The sequence below is a fragment of the Bemisia tabaci genome, chromosome 1, assembly GCF_918797505.1.
Source record: "Bemisia tabaci chromosome 1, PGI_BMITA_v3".
Lineage (NCBI taxonomy): Eukaryota > Metazoa > Arthropoda > Insecta > Hemiptera > Aleyrodidae > Bemisia > Bemisia tabaci.
In genome coordinates, this window is record NC_092793.1 from 54,132,490 (window position 1) to 54,152,251 (window position 19,762).

Below are 19,762 nucleotides of genomic sequence, written 5' to 3' on the forward strand. Positions count from 1 at the left end.
ACAGGTGCAACTTGGAGGTAAAAGAACAAAAGCTTCCTTTGTCGATGTAAATAAAAGGATGAAATGAAAATAGATCCATCTGCGTTTGTCCATGAGTTTTAATTAATTTTGTTGACTGTGTTAATCGAGACTTTAACTTACGTTCGTTTTGCCTTTCATTTCTTTTCGCTAGGTCGTAGAAATTAATTTTGCTCATTATGTCCAACAAATTCGAAAAGTAAGTATCCTAACACCTCTGGTTCCTATCTCATTCTCCAGGTTCATCGCTGTTGAATTTCCTCATTTTCCTGTCTTTATTTGTTATCAAGTTTTTAATATTTCACCGATAATGGAAGATTAACTTGTTTCATGCTGGTAAAATTGTGCAATGAATTCTCGAGCGAAAGATTTCTGTCTACTCTACCTTTTCATTACTTGTTGGCAAGCAGGTCTCTGAATCGGATCAATGGGCCAAATCCTCTAATTCATCCTTTTTAACTAATCATTGGAGTATCTCACATTATTAACTGTGCCATTTGGACATTTGGAGACTTGTATCTTTTATCGGAAGTTCAAATGTTCCTCCTCAATTATTCCTTCTTGTATGCCACAATTCAGAACTTCATTACTTACGCTATTGTCCGACTGGCTGAGGGAGCAGAATCATTGTAAAAATTATGAGGAGCTCAATTTAGGATGAAAGCAAAAACTCGCTGTGGTTCAAAAAAATGTTCTATGTTTGGTTAGCATCCTAGTCTAGCGCAATTTTTTTTTAGAGCTCAATAGTTATAATTACTTGAGTACTCAGGTAGTTTACGTATAGTTACTACAAATCAGTTCTGCATGCAATGTCCATGAGTTTATCACCTTGATCTCTCATAGCTACAAATTTTCATTGCAATCTGAGACTAACGAGCAAAATCATTGCAATGGATACCATGCTAGTTTACTCGAATAATGCCAAGTAGTTCTGTAATGTTTTTGTGATCTCAAGACAAATTCAATTGTGTTACAAAGTTAATCCCGAGCCAAATTTTTCCCTCGCATTAAGATTTCAATTTCTCAAGGAACACTGTATTTTTCTTTACTTTTCAGCTCAAAGAATAACGATGATTCAAATGATGACCTGACTTGCACAGATTTGTTAAGTGCTGATAAGGTGTTGCTGGTGAGTATTTATTGGAGAAAATAGGAAATGTCTTGTTAAATGTCTTCTTTTTCATTTTTAATCTGTTTTGGAAAAGGTGCTAAAAGTGTTGTCGAAAATCATGTCTCTATTTTTCATGAGATGACATTGAAAATTTGTCATCACAGCTGCCTATTTCTGAACGCACATTAAGCAAAACCGGTATCCTTTTTGTATTTTTAAGGTGTGGAGCCCTTGGCTCTTGCATTGAGAGAAATTTTACTTTTTTCCTCAGATTGTGCTTTATAATTACTTAAAAATTCCATCATAGAAGATTCTAAGGGTAAAGAGTCTGGTAATTAAAGGACTAATTTGTTGTTACCAAGCTAACATAACAAGCAAGGGTACTCGCACCGAAAAGAATGGACTATCCATCTCTCCTAATTGTTTAAAAAAGAGTGTAGCAGACGCATTTCAAACTGGCAGCCCTTCATCAGTTGCACTGACGTTAAATTTCAAGTAATTGCTGATCTTAAAGGTTTTAAAAATCTATCAACTTCTCTAAAATGATCATAACTGCAAAATGTGTGCTAGGGGCTATTCTTTTTGTTTAGTTTTTGTTTTGTACTGACCTGGAGGTCGCTGTGGGTAGGAATGTAGATTCTGTGGGATAAGTAGCCTTTTTTCAAAATGTAGACGTGAGTCCTCAGTTCTTTTCACAAATTCAAAAAGGATATCAATAATTTAAATAATATCAACAGGTTCTATGATGCTATATTCTGTACGAGAAGATTCAACTGAGCACCAGAACAGTCAATGAAAATAGCCATTGCAAATGTTATAAATTGTCAATTAAATAGCTGTTGACGAAGCCTTATTTTATGTATTCTTTTTTTCAGATACCTTTCAAAATACCACCCGGCGACCATAAACTACAGTATCAGTATTGGCTATGGTTCAGCCGAAGAAATCCCGGTAGAACTCCTCAGGTGCAAAGTTATGACCAAAATTTAAAATTGATAGGAAGATTTGGTTCAGTGGAGCAGTTTTGGGCCATATACAGTCATTTAGTGCGACCTTCCGAGCTTCAGTGTCTCAGTGATTTCCATCTCTTCAAAGTTGGCATTAAACCTATGTGGGAGGTTAGTATTTTTTAAGGCAAATGAGATTAAAATCATTCTCATGAAAATCGTGCAGAAATGTGCATCACTTTCCGGCCCTCTTTAAACCTTTTCAACTTTTGCAGATACTTGGTTATCTTTAAGGAAACTAGCATATGTACTAAATTTTGACAGAGCATAAATTGATATACCTCAAACTTTAAGATATTGCTGGCTATAATCTTGTTTTAATTTTTAAAAGTATCCCTGTGCTATTTTATAATTTGTGTTCATAAGTCTGTTAAACGGTTAAACATTCTGTGCAATTGAAATTAAAAACTGCCTGATAGAAGTTTCTAAATTTTGATTCCTCTCAGACTAATTCATGTACACACTTGTCCAAGTGACTTCTAAATACTTTAAGTGTGAAATTTTACAACATCTCATACAATTTATATGTCAGATAACTGTATACTAAAAAGAGAATTATTTTTACCATTTAATGTTTGGAACTTTAACATCTTTGCCTAATTTAGTATTTTTGTATTCGCCAGGATGAAGCCAATGAAAGAGGCGGAAAGTGGATAGTAAGATTACGGAAAGGCTTAGCATCAAGGTGCTGGGAAAATTTAGTACTTGCAATGCTAGGGGAACAATTTATGGTCGGTGAAGAAATATGTGGAGCAGTTGTGTCAATACGGTTTCAGGTATGCAAATTTTATATATTTCATTCGCTGTAAAGTACCCTGATTACCCACATTGCTTTGGGTATGGCTTATTTGCATGTAAAAAAAAAAGAGTTAAAAAAGTTCAGCTCTGCAGTCTCCTATCAGTCCAAACAAAAATTCCTGAAGAATTTCAACTCCTTTTAACCTTTTTTAGAACTCCCACTAACAAGTTTTTCCCCGTTGCATGTGCTTTCCCCAAGTGCTTCCATTAGGATGTTCACTTTATCAGTGATATTTTTGAAAGCGGCAAAAAATCAATTTGCAAGAAAACTATCAATGGTCCAATCGAGCTGAAAACCTACAGGAATTATTTTTTATTATGTGACAAAGGATTTTCTCTTCAAGAATCTTAGAAGTTGGCAACTTCAGACTATTTATCAGGTAAACTTAAATTTGACATGGCGTTCTGAACATTTTGGAAAAGAAGAGCTCAAGTATAAGAAATTATGAATGAAAATGAGGGAAATCCAGAGGAGGGGGGGGGGGGGGCGAAAAATTTTGTGTTTGCATTAAACTTGTAAAAATGACCGTCACATATCTGAAAGTAGTCGAAAATGAAATGTTGAAAACTACGAACTGTTGAACTACGAGTTTCAAAATTGACCTCTAATAGCTTATATGTGGATCAGAGTTGGGAAAAAATTGTTCGGAAATGACCTCGAGGTCAATTAGCAACGTCCAATTAATCGTTGATTGGACGAATAATTTGACAATTGATCTATCTTATCAGGTAGAGAATTCGAAGGACCGAACGTCTAGTCAGAGTTGCCGCACTAATTTCAGTAATTGCCAAATTATTTTCACCCAACTCTGATGTGGATGTCTAGGACTTGTTTATTACAGCTAATACACTATGTTGCTCATCACCTGTTCTTTATGTATTTATCTCTGCAGGAAGACATAATCTCAGTATGGAATAAATCTGCCTCTGATCAGGCGACAACTAATAGAATACGCGATACCTTAAGGAGAGTCTTAAACCTGCCACCTAATACAATACTCGAGTACAAAACTCATAATGATAGCCTCAAGTGAGTAATCATTTTATATTTCAATTCCTCACAAATGTATATAACTTTTTCTCCTTTCAGGTACAATTGGTAAATTCAGGTCCACATTAAAGAAACCCATCTTGTGATGAACTAAAAAAAAAGATAGAAACATTGATCATTTACCTTAATTTATTTCTTTAGCAAATCATTGAACTATAGAATTGACAAATGTTAATCGCTAAAAATCGCGGTTTTTTTTAGAAAATGAATTTGTAACTTCCATCTCAAGGATGTAGCCACAATCATTCGAAATTAAACTTAAAGACATGAGGAGAAAAAGTAAAAATCACAACCATTCAAAACATGGTGTCCAAGACCTTAAAAATCACGGAAGTACTAGAGAATGAGCACGTTAAGAATTCTAGGCACTATGATTTAAAAACCTTGATTCAGAAATGCACCCTGGAGAGTTAAAATAAGATTAGTCTAGAATCAAGTCTTTTATAGGTGTGGTGGGACAAATATTAGTGCCATTCAGTGTTAATGATCGCTTTTGAATGGATCAAATGTTTTTCCCCATACTCATGAATGTTGCTTTCAACTGAAGAGTTGAGGCGTCTCTCAATACGATCCCTTGCCTGTAAAAGGTATCTATATTTTAAAATTATATAAAAAATTCTATCTAATATTTGAAGAATTTTCTTACAGTCTCAGTTTCGACAGCCTTTCTTATATGAAATAAGGGTGTTTCTATGGTTGAAAAGTTAGAATACCAAAAAAATTCAGGAAATTTTTTTTTTCTTGAATGTCAGTGCTCAGAAATTATGAAAACTTCTTTAATTATTTTTTGCACTCATTTTTTTTATCATGTTGGGATGTCTATGTATGTACTCTGATCTCAGAATGTGCCTTCAATGGGTGCATGGAAGCGCTAATGGGGTGTTCTATCTGTTGCTGCTTTAGTATGCTTTATCTGATGGATAGGGGAGTACTTATAGTATTTTGAACTGGCTCCATTAGCTTCCCTCTGGTGTTTAAAAATTGTTTCATGTACATTTGTTACATTACGCTATTAGGTATCCGGGGGTATTTCGGCACGAGAAGAACGAATCTTTCATTGGATATCTGAAATTCCGAAAAATTTCAAAATGGCGGCGAAAAAGTGGCGAGAAATCAGTTTTACGGCTGTTTACCGATGTATTTGCATGAAATGCGATATCCTGGTGGTTTTTGGCTGGATAAAAAGAAATCTTTCATTAATTCTTGAAATACTAAATAATCGATATCGCATTTCATGCAAATACATCGGTAAACAGCCGTAAAACTGATTTCTCGCCACTTTTTCGCCGCCATTTTGAAATTTTTCGGAATTTCAGATATCCAATGAAAGATTCGTTCTTCTCGTGCCGAAATACCCCCGGATACCAAGTTTCATGCAAATCCAACGATAAGCAGCCTAAATATCCACTTCTCGCTCTAGGCCGCCATTTTGACCGCCGCCATTTTGAAAAGGACTGACTTTTCTGGAAAACCGATGCCAGAATCGTCTTTCTCGTCCCAAAAAACCCTTAGATTCCGAGTTATACTGTACAAGTGTTAATTTCAAGAAGTGTTTCAATTATCTGGGCTCAAGATATATTCATTTTTTTTACATTTTTATCCAACGTTAAAATTTTACTTAAAATAATTAAACCCAGATGAAGTACACCTCTCTTTTTGGAGTAGTGTATCATCAGATTTTGAAGAGAAAGTACCGTAAAATACAAACAAAAGTGCAGGAGGAGTGATCTCATTGAGTGAGTCATTGAGCAGAGGTTTTTGTCTTTTGTAATTTTATCCTGGAAGTAGTATGTCCCTTCTGTTGAGCCATGTTGAGGTTAAATTAAGAATCTCTTGTCGTGTGGGCAACTGCCTGCGCAACCTATAAGTGGGAGGTTGAAACAATAGACCCCAACTTGGTGGGGGCATGACTGTACTCTACTCAAGATGCCCAGCAGCGTCGGTTACAGTCGTCTTTACTACCCACAGTTGTCATTTCTGATGACCACTGAGAATAGGTCAAAGTATCATTGAAAAGCTAAAATATAAGAAGCACAATCGAACAGTCCTCAACATACCTCTCCTTTACGAAGAGAGACCAGGCTCAGAAATAAGTGTAAGAGGGCTACCAATATCTCCATTCCTAATTTTAGGTACTTTGAATTCAAAATATGATGACATGTTTACTCCTCAGAAAATCGTATTTTTCTCTCAGATCTAATTTTTCAAGATACACAGCAGTATGCAAAATGGGGTTCAAGCCACATTTCTGTGAATCAAGGCAGTAGTTATTATAAATCAAAGAAATTAAATGATTCTGAGAACGGTTACGCCACTCAATGACCTACAGTAAGTAGGGCAACAGGTCCAACAAAAAATAAAAGTAACAAAAACATTTAGGTAAAAGGTGATAGCTCCCATATAGATTAATTTATTTGGGGGGAAAATGGCAGGTTAATGGCTGCCGGTTAAATAATTTTGGCACCCTCGATTTTGATAACATGGCAGCTTCAATGTCAAATCAAAGAATGCTGAGAAGACTCAGATATTTTTGGTTTTTGCTCCTCAGCCAGTTTTATTTTTGCCTCTATGTGATTCATCATTTTTCCTAAGTTCTCAAGGCATCGACATCAGCTACTCCTTCTCAAATGAAAGATATTTTCAGCATGAGTCACAGTGCCCTCAACAATTTCTTGGCTCCTTTCCTTTTTTCAAAATTGAAACGTATTTGTTTAAATTTTTATACGTTCAATTTTTTGGATAGTTTAATTTTCCTTTAACATCTTCCTTCATCCCCTCTTTTCATGTAATGGTAAATTTTGGGATCCAAGAAATTTTTGAAGGATAAGTATAAATTTAAAAATGTCAGTAGAACTTACTTTTTAGGGAAGTTTTCTGTTTGGGTACCATTGCATTTTTTATTCATTTCACTCAGCTATCATCACTTGCAGGTTTTTTTTTCCATTTATCTGACTTAATTGTTTTGACTTTTGAAGATTAAAACACACAACTCAAAATTCAACGCGTAAACCACTCGAAAGTTTGAAAACAATGAATCCTCGTTTACCATCGAGAATCATGTTCGTTCCACCCAATAACCGGATTTCATCTAGAGGCTCAATATCAGTAGACGGACCGCCACGATCGCTCATGGACCCGTAGCCATATTTGTAGAGGAGCGGAACAATGGGACAGACAGAATCAGAACATAATATCAAACAAGTACTGTTTTTTTATTGCTTTTGTAGAGGCATATTTTTCATCGATTCGTTACATCTTACTTTACTTCCTTCCCCTCAAACTTCTCTCCTCTATGTTTCTACTCCGCTTTCTGTCATCATAGAACCGGTTCAATCTACAAGTTTTTTTTAAAATCAGGATCAAATTCAGGATCTCACATCAGTTCCATATTCATTAAGACAGTTGTAACCAAGGGAGTGAGTGCTTTGCTTGTAACCTCTTTTATTTGCATTCTTCCTAGATATTTTTGAGATTGCAAGGACATAATTTCTTGATCCTGTATTTTGCAAAATATGATCGAAATTTAACTGAATATAGTAGACTTGAATCATGAAATTTGACTGAATGGACCATTAGACAAGGTACGAATTGAAGCATCCTGATACATGTTTCCCAAATAAGATTTCACATAAAATCAGATCTGCGCAATGAAAATCACTGAAATCAACTCCTAACTGAAAATGAGATATTAACGCATTTAGTTTACATTCGTTACAGGAATTTTCAATTCCCCACTAGGAAGAAAAAAAAAAGTCTACTCGATTAAAATTGTGCGCTACAATGGTCTTGGCAGGCTTCGTAATCAATCAGTGTTCCTTCCCGCCTTGTGTTGTCCAGAGTTTTAAAATCGTGCAACAGCTGAGCTAAAGCGCTGAGGTTGAGGCTGCCATATTTTTATACTGCAGAGATTGTTTCAGTAACGTTCAGTGCTCGATTCGACTCCCGCAGACTTCTGTTTTTTCCTGAGCGGGAGGTTTGAATTTATGCTTCAAAAACTGTCAAGTATTTTCATTAGGAGTATATTTCAGTTTTTTTTGTCACGTGAATCGTGTTCTGCGTAAAATTTTGATATGGGAACATGAATCAGAATGCTTGATTTCGCATCTTATCTAGTGGTCTATTATGTGGACTCAGATCACAATCAAAATTAAAAAATGTGGTAAAAAGGGAGGGAGGGGAAGAAACAACATGAAAAATTTACCCACTAATCTGCGGTTAGAAAAAAGGGGGAATTGGTCTAAGGAGCATTTTAAACAAGCTCTCAGTTATTCACACCAAATTCAATCCGACGCCACTTCTTTTCTCCGTTTTTACTCCAGCTTCTCTAACTCAATTATTTGCATTATTATCTATCAATCTAAGTGATTTTGAATATGTGTAAAGCTTTTGCATGATTGTGCTCTTCTTCTCGCCTTATTTGCTAAGTCTTATCAATAATTCATTAGATTTAGGCAAAATGAATAGGGCTTTTCATCGCAGTAATTTCTAGCTGTTATATTATAAGCGAGATTACGAGCTAATTCAAAATTTGGACAGGAATAATACTGAGGTATTTTCTCCCTCCCTTCTTTTCCTTAATTATTTCTTTTTGAGTCTGTTTTAAGGGAAAAAAAACTTTTTGTTTTAAATTCCATTTTAGTCTTTATTTCCTCATTTCAGAGTATTTTATTTTTAAAGCCGTTTAAATAAATGTGGTTTTGTGACAAGTTGTCTAATTTATTTTCTGGTCTTAAAATTATGAATTGAGAAAATTCTATGAACTGCTTTCCAGCATTTAAAAGCTCCTTTAAAGTCAATTTTATCATAATGAGGTAAAAATTTCACCTCATCTTCAATGTTCCTCTTGCTGACTGTATTAGTGTAACACAGTATTAAAATCAAGTATTGGACATTGTGTCTCATCTGTTGTAACAAATCACAAGAGAAGAAAGGAAAGCAGCAAAATTTTTTGGTACTTAGATGTTCATTCATGTTCGTTTCATTAGTCCATAAACAGTAGGTATCAATAAATGATAAAAATGTAATAATTTTCTAAAAATGTAGGTCTACAAGAATCACCTAAAAAGGGTGTGCAATATAATAAAATCAACCTCGAAAACATCCATAAATTTCTGTTTCCCTCTGTTCTGTTTCAGAGATAATTTCAGTTTCCGGAATGCTGACATCCTACCAGTATCAAGAATAAAATGACACTCTTCTCTTTGAGTTCATTTGAGGCAGTGTGTAACGAAGAAAATCAATCAGTGACTTAACCTCCATGTTTTACATTAATTTTTTAATCAAATTTATTTTTTGGTCATTTGATTTTGATTTTTTTGCCATCCAAGGTTTTTTTAACAGAGCTTTTTGTTTTAAAAAAGGAAATTTGTGATAACTGTTTTTACCAATGATGAATGTATTTACTTTTTATCAGTATATTTTTAAAGGATTGATTAGTTGATATTGGGGTAGCATGAAATTGATTCATTTCCAAAGGAATGTTAACACACTGTAGTTAGAACTGGCTGTTTGTTCATTGTTGTCGAACTGTTTCCTCAGGCAGTTATACCCAAATTATTCGGTTCATTATTTAGTTTGTTGCTTTCGGTTCTGATGATTTTAGACATTTTGCTCTCACTGATTTTAAAAACTGCAAGGTGCCAGGTACTCTTTCATCATGTTACCCATTGTCATCAGATTGCATCAATAAAATAGCTAATTTTGGCCATGACTCAATGTCAAATTTTCATAACTATAAGGACATGAATTGATTTTCAACTCTTTTATCAGATAAAAATAATTCAAATAAACTGGGTGAAGTCAGTTTCGGGAAAGTGTTTTAGCTTATTGAGTGAATTTAAATGATTTTGCTGAAATTTTATTTCAGTATTGCCTTCAACTACACCAGTTTAAGCAGAGTTGCAGAAAGTTTAGCCACTAAGAAGAGAGTTTGTTAACTGTCAGTTTTCAAAGTTACTTTAATTTTCTGAAGACTATAGTATAGTAGATAGCAAAATCTGGTTTAAAAAACTGAAGTAATTGATAAATCTTCCTTAAAATGTCAAGGAACTTCATGAAAAAAATATGAATTTCTTCGTTTTTTATTTTTCTCTGTATTCAGAATTTTTGCAAGTGTCAAAAATAATTGTTTGAAAAATGATTGCTCCAAAAAAGAGAATTGAGAATTAAGGTGACCGTTGTAAATCACACAGTAGACACGCCCTTTGTTTTAGGCATGTTACCACGATGATAAATGATTCATTTATTACATAAGTTGGAGGCTTTTTCAACATTTTGGTCAGAAAAAGCTTGGCAAATTCACGAAATTTTTCTCTTAAAGTCTGTCCACTTAAATTAACGAAGATTCTTTAATTGGCAAACAGCGTACTATCTAAGCTCACTCAGAATTTCTGATCATCAAACACCACAAAAGCCATCTCATTTCAATTGCTGCTAGCCACCCCTCCTGCGTAGGATAATTTCTTCGAATCTTCAACTTTCATTGCAGGCATTGAACCTAGTTTTATGTGCTATTACTTTTTTTCTGGAAGAAAGTTGAAAGTGATGTCAGATCCGTTTTAAATATTGATTCAGAGCATTTTGTCTTGTTATTTTGCATACATTGATTGTCGGTTGATAATTGACCTGCCAAACCTCTACTGCTCATTTTTAAAGCTGTTATATACATATAGAGAGAACAGCCCTATCACTGATTGTACCATAGGTCTTTAATTTTCTTGTTACTGTATAATTTAAATGATATTTGCACAAGCAAATATTTTAAAAGGTGCAAGTAATATGATCGAGAAATGCATATTTTTAATTTTGATAAAATAAAGCAAATTTGTAATTTGCAGGAACGAATTGCAACAAAAATTAAAGACAGAATTTTATGCAAATAAAGTGATTTTCATTAACACTTGGTAGCCTTTTATTTTTCTTTGATCCTGTTTGAATGTGGTAGAGTAATGATAAATCTGTTCCGACAACAAAGTAGTCAAAAAACAGAAAGAAGAAAACTCATCAAGACCTTAGGGCATCATAAACAATCTACTAAGAACAAACAAATATTTACAGCCATCAAAAACTGAATAAAAATAAAAACAAAAAATTAAAACCACATAGAAGTACTCCGATTTACATTTTTGCTGTAAAAAAAGAACAAAAAATGAAAAACTCTGTAGTAAAAAAATAAAAAAGAACAATGTAGGTATGTATGTATATACATAGAACTAAAAAAAAAAATAGTCACAAGTTAGTAAGTTCAGTTTTATAAGGGAGCATACAAAAAGAGAACATCCCACGGAGCAACAGATTAAACTTACATTACAAATGAGAATATTGAAAAATTCAACTTCAGTTTTGAGAATTGAAGTAATCACGGGTAAAAAAATACCAGAACAATTGAAAATGAAGCACTGGACAAGCTATGAACTAAGACCCTTTGTCATGTTTCCTCTTAAACATTTTTGGCAAAATATGATTCACATGGCAAGTTTGAAAATCGGGTGCTATGTCGAAGTAAACTTGTCCGATTCCGTTTGGTTCTTCCGTTTCCAAACGCAACCCAACAGTCCCATTGACCTCCTGAGATTGTTGAGCGTTTGGTAGAAACGATAGGCTTTCATATGTAATCGAACAAGCCATCAGGTAATTTTGACGGAGTCCAACAACGCCGACCGTTTTGAATCGGGTAATTCAAACAGTCTACTTCCACACCGCAGCTCTTCATTCCTTGAGAAGATAAAAGGATTTAAAAATTATGTACATTAGTTAAATGTTAAAAATACAAATGATGTCATTTGTATGATGAGTCACTTGGTTTAAAAAACTTGATGTATGGTGCCATCCATGGTACGTACCATGGTTGATTCCACCTTGATTGCATCCCCGTTTTCATTCCAACAACCAATGTAAATTTGAGAATCCTTCATTGATGAATTCAAGGTGGAAGAAACCATGGTAAATATTCTAGTGCAGCAGATGACGTAGCACACAGTGTTTTCAAAGAACAATATTTCCATTAATATTTGACTCGGAGACTAGATATTGAGTCTGATCTCATTGTTATTTTAATTCTGCGGCTGGCGCAACTGACCCATTAGTGTTCTATTTGATTAATGTTGAGTATATGTGTTGATACTTTGTTTCAGAGATAATTTAATTTCGTTGCATTACTTGCTTTCTACATTGAAGTTTAAAGAGGAGACAAGTACAAGATGCTTAGATTATAACTTATCTAATGGCCTATTGTTCTCAACTCCACTATCATGTACTGCCAAATTAAATATTACTCTGTCGTAAGGAACAAAGGCAAAGAGAGGGACTTTGCGTTGCAACATGTATTTTTAAGACCAGGAAAAACTATGAATCGTACAAATTTTATTTGAGAAACATTTCTTTGAAGCAACAGTAAGGAAGAAAAGTGAACTTATGAGCAGAACTGGAAGTGGAATAGGAGGGATGAGGGATGTCTCCTTACAAAAAAAGTTAAAAACAGAAGTAGTTCATGTTTCCCATCCAAGATGCAAAATGTAATAATCTACATTTTTCATGAAAGATAACCAGTCCTTTCATCAACTGCAGAGTCAGTTTGTACGTCACAAACAAGATTAGCTTTTATCGATAAAAATGAAGGGTGAAATGGATAAAAAATATAAGTAGGAGCAAGAATCCTTCAGAGGCATTTATCTTTTCATTTTAAAGAGAGAAAGAAGAAAATAAAATAAAAAGAAGAAGAAAATAACAACCACTCTGAAAAAAGAGTGAGAGAATGAGGAAAAGTGAGAAAATTGAGCCTGAAAAATCGATGTGAGACAATTGTCATGCTAAAAAGGTTTATACAGCAATCTTTCATCTTACGTTTTCCCTTTTTTCCTATCGTCTTATTACTAGAATCATAAAAACAAATTCAAGGGACTTTACTTTCCCAGATGTCAACAGATTGATACCTCTAACAAGGCTGAAGTTTGTGTTTGGCAAGTGGCAACGAGAGGATCAATATCCAAAAATGTACAAATCACCTCACATTGAGAGGCTTCAAAACTAAACTATCGATGAATTGACTTTCGTTTTCTATTGAGTACATAGAAGACGACCAGCTTTACACAGGCCTTGAATTACACACTATTTCGAAGGATGGGATTGCTGGGAAGATGGATTAAATCAATGGTAAAGTTTATATTTGCACCTCCAGGTTGAGAACCCTCCATGATTTGTCAGCACCAAGTTCTTTTCCAACAAACGCATTAACTGTCACCGCCCTGAAGAGGTTCAGTGAGGTCTAAGCACAACCATTGTCAACAACCCTAAAAGATAAAAATGAAAGATAATAATCAGATGTCACAATTGCCAATAGAGCACAGGATATTGGAAAATGAAAAAGAATGAGGTGAATATCAAAATCAAATACATTTCATTCTAGGCTAGCGACCTGCACTTTGCATTATATAAATTGGGCAAGTCCTAAAATTTCACGATAATGTATAGGATGCTTGCCAAGGATACAGTTGAGTGAAAAGACCTGTGTCCAGAAAAATCACTTGAAAAACTCGATAGGAACTTCAAAATAATCCGAAACCCCCTTTGAAGCATGCAATTTGCGTGCTTTGTAACATGCTTCTCAAAATTTTCCTCCTCAGTGGGCAGTTTATCATAGATGCTGGCAAACTCAGAGAGAGACATTAGAAAACCTCGCTAGATGAACAAAGAATCTTGCAAACTTCTTCTTGTTTATAATTTCAATCGTTGGTTCTCTTCTCATTCTCGGTTTCACAAAAACCAAAGCTTTAATTGAGTGAAATCATGCAAAAGAAGAGTTTGTAACATTTTACGAAATTGTTTGTTAATATAGATTTAATTATCTTGCGTCTGTCTTTGGGCAACTTTTCTTATGTACCCATTGTGATTTTCTTCAGATCTTACATGTAGCAAATCTATTCACTTGACTGTACCTCTTACATGCAACAGACCCATTGTGGATCTGTGTTATCTGTTGACGTCAGTATGGAATGTACTGTTAACCTACATTATAATTGTAATTTCCTTTGCAATATTCCATCTCCAAAACGACACCCGTTATAACGGAAATTACTATACTGGGTCTTACTTTGTTCATTGAGTGCCACTTGTCATGAAACAAATTTCTCTGAATGAAAAGTTTTCTGAGACAAAAAATGGTTCTGTCTCTTGCCAATTTGTTTTGGAGATATAGAGTACTGCAATATTTAAGAGGGAAAAAACAATGATGTGTAAAAGTTGCGGGAAATTTCATTTTGTTCGTTGCTCATGAAAATCCTCTGTGAGGCACGCGGCTGGATTTATTTTTTAGACGCCTGTCGGAGAGGTTTTGAGTCTGGGGCTCATAACAGTAATGAAATTTTCTAGATATGTATATAAAATGTGCAGAGAGAGGGTTTTGTTTGTACTGTGAGCATAACATCATAATCAGCCAAAGTCTAAGTCCGCCACTCTTGTATATTATTCAAATTGTTAAATTTATTACTTACTGCTGATCAATATGAAAGAAAAAGAAGCAGAAATTTATTTTGCAGGATGTGGCAAAAGCCCCCAAACAAGTAAATACACTTTAAAAAATTGCAGCCTGAGTGTTGGAATTAGAAGACCGTTTTTTGCAAAAAATCATCTCCGCAATCGTCAATTTTGGTTCTTTCACGGAGTTATTTCAATAACAGCATAATTACTTTACAACCTTTATAAGACTTTGGATGAAACGTTATTACCCAAAAGACCTCGGATCAACAATCGATTAGAAACCAAAAAAAGCTAAATGGAGTTTATCTCAATGACACTTACCAAGAACATAAGAACAAATTAATTTAAAATTAACAGAGATCTGAAGTTGGGGGAAGAAGCTAAGTCCTTCGGTAGGGAGAAGTAATATGATGATGCAAGCAATGGCGATAAGTATAACTTCAATATTAGGCGTTGAAGAGGAGTATTGTAAGGCCTGAGACTGTTCTGGAAACAATAGTAAAAAATATAATGAATCAATGGGTCATGGACACGTAATGTGTAAAAGTATTTGATGCTGAGATTTGAAAGGCTAAAAGGAAAAAAATTAAAATAAGAAAATCCCAAAAAATTAAATGTTTTACACAAAGAACCTGACAGTTCAAACCGACAACCACTAGGATTCTTGGAGCAAAATATGTGCATCATTTCATTTCAAGAGCACAGTTCAGAGCAAAAATTTTGATTTGGCTCAGAAGACCGGTTTTTTGTAGGTACTGAGGAAGTTACAGTTTCAATCAACATTACACTACATTTTGGTTTGCTTGACTTTTACATTTTTATTTAAAATCTACGTCCGAAAATTTAAGTAAGCTACGATGAGTGCTCGAAAAGATCAACTATTAAGTAAGATCTTGTAAGGCAATACATCTACCTGACAATTAAATTTTATCCTGTAAACGCATTTTTTTTAGATGTAACATTTATCCTTGGAGGCATAAGGCGACAAAATTGATCCTTTTTAGTTCAAACTGTGTTTGAAATGGGAAAGCTTTTGGTGTATTTCAAGAATTTTTCTTCTTCCTTGAAAGAAACAATAAAAATTACATTCACTCAAAGAAACAATAGGTCTCTCTTGCCACTGAATTTTCCTTTCCTGCCACTATTAAAAATGCACACATTGGAATTACCTGGCATACTTCGATAGCTGAAAGAGTCCCTGTGAGATACAGTGTGTAGAGGGATATTTTTGAAAATCTCTCCATTGTTGATTTGGTTACTTTGTTTTTCAGAAATCAATGTTGCAATCACATCTTTTTTACCGATTACCTGGAAAAAAAAATTGAGAAAAATTAAGAAAGAAACAACATGGTTAACATGGTTCTTATCAGAACACATGCAAAAAATTCTCTGAAAATTCTATAATTTTCCATGATCGCCTTACATGTAAAATTAGAAATCAAAATTTCGAGAACTGAATTCAATTCCATTATTTCATCTTTGATGCTTTTAAAAGCAATAATACGAAAATAAATTCTGATTTGTTCCTCACTTTTGACAGTTTTATAAATTTGGAAAAATCTATGAACTGCTTTTGAGTCTTTGAAAGCTTCTTTGAAGTCAATTTTATCATTATAGGGTAAAAATCCTCTCAGAGTTCGATCTATCATTCAACTCAAAAATCAAAAGTATTTTTTCGACACATCAGCTATTGATTGAATTTGACTTGTGCATGTGTCGTCAAATTTTTTTAATCAAATAATACCTGGTAAAAGAGGACCGATTCCACATTTATTGCACTGAGATATACAGTTACATAGCATTTTCATAATACAAATATAAAAGAAAATAATTACTCTATAAGATAATACCCACTGAAATACAATTAAGAGAGTTAAGATGTAAGAATCATCACCAAAATTGGATAGATTATATCTATGATCGTGATGGTACTTATGGAAAAGAGGTAGATTGTTGATTACCTTTCATGCTGGGTAAACATGAACAAATTTTAATTTTTGTGGAGATTTGCTCTTGATAAATTGTGGCAAATTATTGCATTTAAAAGTTAGCAAATACAAATAAATATTTGTAATTTTCATGATAGAAGCTGTCATTAAGATGCGAGTTCATTAAAACAGAATTTAACAGCAGAGTCAGACTGCAAAACACTGAGCAAATTGACTGATTTTTTTACCTGACGAGTAGTGGCATCTATCATCTGAATACGAAATTTGTCGATGACTCCACAATTGGCAATGGTTGGAGCATTGTGTCGAACAACTATGTCTATTCGGTTGAGCGATTTAATCAAGCCTTCTGAGTCGACGACCGAGTAGTTTTTGGATCTTGTGCATAGTACTGAAAAAGACAGGCGTTTCGTTTTTCATTTAGTAGGATTTAATTTGACAAAATGAAAATGTTGAGTGAACTTCATGAGGAGTAAAGCACAAGCTGCAAAAAAGAGGTTCATGTTAACTGCCTCCAATTGATTTGAGGCAAGAGCGAGGAAAGGGACAAATGTTCCCTGATTAACCTTGACTGATTACTGAAGAAAATTAAAGATCTTACTGGTAATTGGACCTGGATTTGGCTCCTGTAAATATTCTTGCTCATTCCCTTTGGCACAGAAATTTTGATTCTCTATGATGGGATTCCTGGTTATACTTCATAAAATAATTTTAGGCATTCAGATGAAAATTTGCACTTAAAAGTTAAAATGGAATTTATTTTCAACAAAAGAGTACCAACTTAGCTGAAAATTGATGGGAATTAAAATACGCATCAGATAAGTTGGCAGTTGTTTACTTTCCATTTGCAAGCAACTACAATGCTGTTCTCCCAGTACTACCTACCTAATGATGATGTCATTCAAAATTAAAATATGACAACATTCATCCACATAATGGTCATGATGAATTGTTATTGGTGGCTATTAATTCATTTGATTCCAACAACCAAATCAAATCAAACTTTTTACATAGTTAAATTGATTTTATTGTTACATTTTAGTAACCTTCATTTATATTTTATTTGATGATTTCCTACAATGTACATGTGTCGTGACACTTCTATTATCCACTCTGTCTTATTGGTTGATCCCTACATAAAGAGAGAATATGTGCTTATGCTAATATACTCAAGTATTTTATTTATATTATATGCAAAAACCCAGAGAAACAATTTCAGAAAGTTGTGAATAAAACTTTCTTTGGCCCCAAAGAAGACAAAAAGTTTTGATAAGTTCAGGAGTAATTTGATGAAAACCTACCTTTAAATCTGATAGGAAACTCATAGGGATTGTACAGTGTCAGGATTTGCTTGTGTGAGGTACGATCCTCCAGGTAAAATGTCAGGGAACTTGGAAAGACAAAAAAAGGCACTTTGCCATCCCTAGGCTGCATTCCATCCACCGTTTTGTTGCCTGTAGCTAAAAATAAAAAAATGCGTGAATAATAGTTTGATCACTGTGGCAATGTTTCCTTACCATATGTACTTATTTTCTCAAGACCAATCTACACAGGTCAATCATTCCCGAGGACGAGCTTTGGAACTCTACTGCGCAGTGACGTAGTAATGAGTGCCTGCGATGTATTTTTTAGGGAGCAGCCAATATAACATAGCATTGAGTGTGGCCGAGTTACGACGAGGCAGGGGAGTAGATTTTAGAAAGATACGCAATGACTGACTGCGTAGATAGATCTTGTTATGTTCTTGTCCTACCTACCTTCAGCGTCATGTTCGTGATTAGAAATCAAGGATGCTGTCACATAAGATCTTCTTTTCCCTCCTGGCATATTGATATGAGCTCTAATATTAACTTATAATAGATAAAAGCAATCAATGATTTTACATATTTTCGGAGCATCAGACGGGTTGGATGGTTTTGAGGAACTTCCTTTATAGAATTAAAAATGCATTTCTTTGCAGTAAAAGTTGACAGACCAGTAAGTAAGATTGAAAACATTAGGCTAGTATCCAAAGAGTTCCTTGACTTGCTACTGGCTGGAATGACATCAGACTAATACTTACTTTACTCAAATCAGATTGACATCATTCTCTTTTATTTCATTCTGTTGAAGTTGTCAACAAGTCAATGAGGTTACCCTGATCCTTTAGTGCTACAGAATAAAATTGGAGGGATGTAAGTTATAAAGAAGGTGGGTACAAAAAGACACATACTTTGTGAAGGCTCATGGCGTTGGAATTTCATTGTCTTTTCATATTCATGAAATGGTTTCATTTAAGACCTCCGCAATGCCAAAACGTACTGTGCTTGGAGTTAATTCCAACAGCATCTTTAGAAAACTTGTGCAAGCCAATAAAAATATACTGCAATGATCATTCAGTGTGCTTTTTACTCTTGGTTCCTTAGAGAATAAACAGTTCTTCGGAGTCAACTAGCAGGTACTTAGGTAACTCACTACAGTGAAATTTTAGAGAAACTTCGTCTTGTGGTAAACACATCAGAAATTGATCTATGCTCATCAAGATCATAAACATCAAAAACGTTAGTCATGAGAGTAGTGTTTTCGAATTAAGAGTGTCTAGATGAACGATGGATGCAAGAACTTTTAGTTGACTGCTCCTAGAAAGAACCGCAACAACTAATGCTCGAATTGGGCTACACTATGTTCAGGTTAATTTGGCACAAGAAGCTACATTAAATGACACTAATTGAAATTAGCACGGAGCATCTTTGAAGAGAATTGTGCTTTAGCAGTTGTAGCATGTTCTCATGTGTCAGGCTTTTGGGCTATCTCTGCCAAGATTGACTGAGTCTAGAAATCAAGAGGTATTAAGATTTGCTAAGGTTTCTTTGAACATGAACATTAAACATTGATCCTTAAACATAATTAACGATGAATGTGCTGCTGTTGATTCGATTATCACTCTCGAAGATCAAATCTGAACACAAAAAATAGATGATATTGGTAAGTACCTGAACAAAGCAAATGCTAAAACTGACGACACCATGAAAAGCAATTTTGGAAATTCCACAGGAATAATTCTGTCCGTACTAGATAGTTCAAAAATAATGCACGAATTGTAATAGAACGTACTGATTACAGTTAGACAAAATCCTAACTTGTCAGATAAATACCTGAAAACACAATGAAACGAAAAACTGATTCGTGAACTTGCTTATTGCAGTTTTTTTTTGTGTTTACGACAGAACTTTCGAATATGATAATAATGACGTCATGTTTGTGATTAGAAATCAGAGTTGCTATTACATAAAATCTTTCATTCCCTAGGTACTTTTGGAACATCTCAACTTTAACGAAATCATTAACCATGGTTTCAAAGCCTTTATTAAATTTA

The 19,762-nt window shown here is 34.3% G+C and overlaps 2 protein-coding genes across 4 annotated transcripts; one reads left to right on the forward strand and one right to left on the reverse strand.

Annotated features, from left to right (window-relative positions):
- The first annotated feature begins 24 nt into the window (after positions 1-24).
- On the forward strand, positions 25-10,883 carry eIF4EHP (eukaryotic translation initiation factor 4E homologous protein). 2 transcript variants are annotated; one of them, XR_002010149.2, is made up of 7 exons: positions 27-217; positions 1,075-1,147; positions 2,005-2,247; positions 2,760-2,912; positions 3,828-3,964; positions 6,961-7,186; positions 9,121-10,883. XR_002010149.2 is itself a non-coding variant. In XM_019060164.2 (6 exons), the coding sequence occupies exons 1-6, from the start codon at positions 198-200 to the stop codon at positions 9,173-9,175; spliced, it is 681 nt and encodes a 226-aa protein (XP_018915709.1). In that variant the 5' UTR covers positions 25-197; the 3' UTR covers positions 9,176-10,883. The 2 variants fall into 2 exon arrangements, 1 of the variants encoding a protein (XP_018915709.1); XM_019060164.2 differs by lacking the exon at positions 6,961-7,186 and having other exon boundaries at positions 25-217.
- A 112-nt stretch (positions 10,884-10,995) lies between these two features.
- LOC109043105 (motile sperm domain-containing protein 1) lies at positions 10,996-19,628 on the reverse strand. 2 transcript variants are annotated; one of them, XR_002010150.2, is made up of 7 exons: positions 19,380-19,628; positions 17,709-17,867; positions 16,635-16,798; positions 15,628-15,766; positions 14,780-14,944; positions 13,155-13,272; positions 10,996-11,698 (listed from the first exon to the last, which is right to left on the reverse strand). XR_002010150.2 is itself a non-coding variant. In XM_019060165.2 (6 exons), the coding sequence occupies exons 2-6, from the start codon at positions 17,839-17,841 to the stop codon at positions 13,238-13,240; spliced, it is 636 nt and encodes a 211-aa protein (XP_018915710.2). In that variant the 5' UTR covers positions 17,842-17,867; positions 19,380-19,628; the 3' UTR covers positions 10,996-13,237. The 2 variants fall into 2 exon arrangements, 1 of the variants encoding a protein (XP_018915710.2); XM_019060165.2 differs by having other exon boundaries at positions 10,996-13,272.
- Positions 19,629-19,762: the final 134 nt, after the last annotated feature.

Excerpts from the sequence above, each read along its gene's own strand:
- LOC109043105 (XM_019060165.2), bottom strand. The coding sequence starts at position 17,841 with ATGCAGCCTAGGGATGGCAAAGTGCCTTTTTTTGTCTTTCCAAGTTCC. Across the intron at positions 14,945-15,627 it reads CAGCTATCGAAGTATGCCAG|AACAGTCTCAGGCCTTACAA; the intron begins GTAATTCCAATG and ends TATTGTTTCCAG. Across the intron at positions 13,273-14,779 it reads AATTTGTTCTTATGTTCTTG|GGTTGTTGACAATGGTTGTG; the intron begins GTAAGTGTCATT and ends TTTATCTTTTAG.
- eIF4EHP (XM_019060164.2), top strand. The coding sequence starts at position 198 with ATGTCCAACAAATTCGAAAA. Across the intron at positions 218-1,074 it reads ATGTCCAACAAATTCGAAAA|CTCAAAGAATAACGATGATT; the intron begins GTAAGTATCCTA and ends TTTACTTTTCAG. Across the intron at positions 1,148-2,004 it reads GTGCTGATAAGGTGTTGCTG|ATACCTTTCAAAATACCACC; the intron begins GTGAGTATTTAT and ends TCTTTTTTTCAG.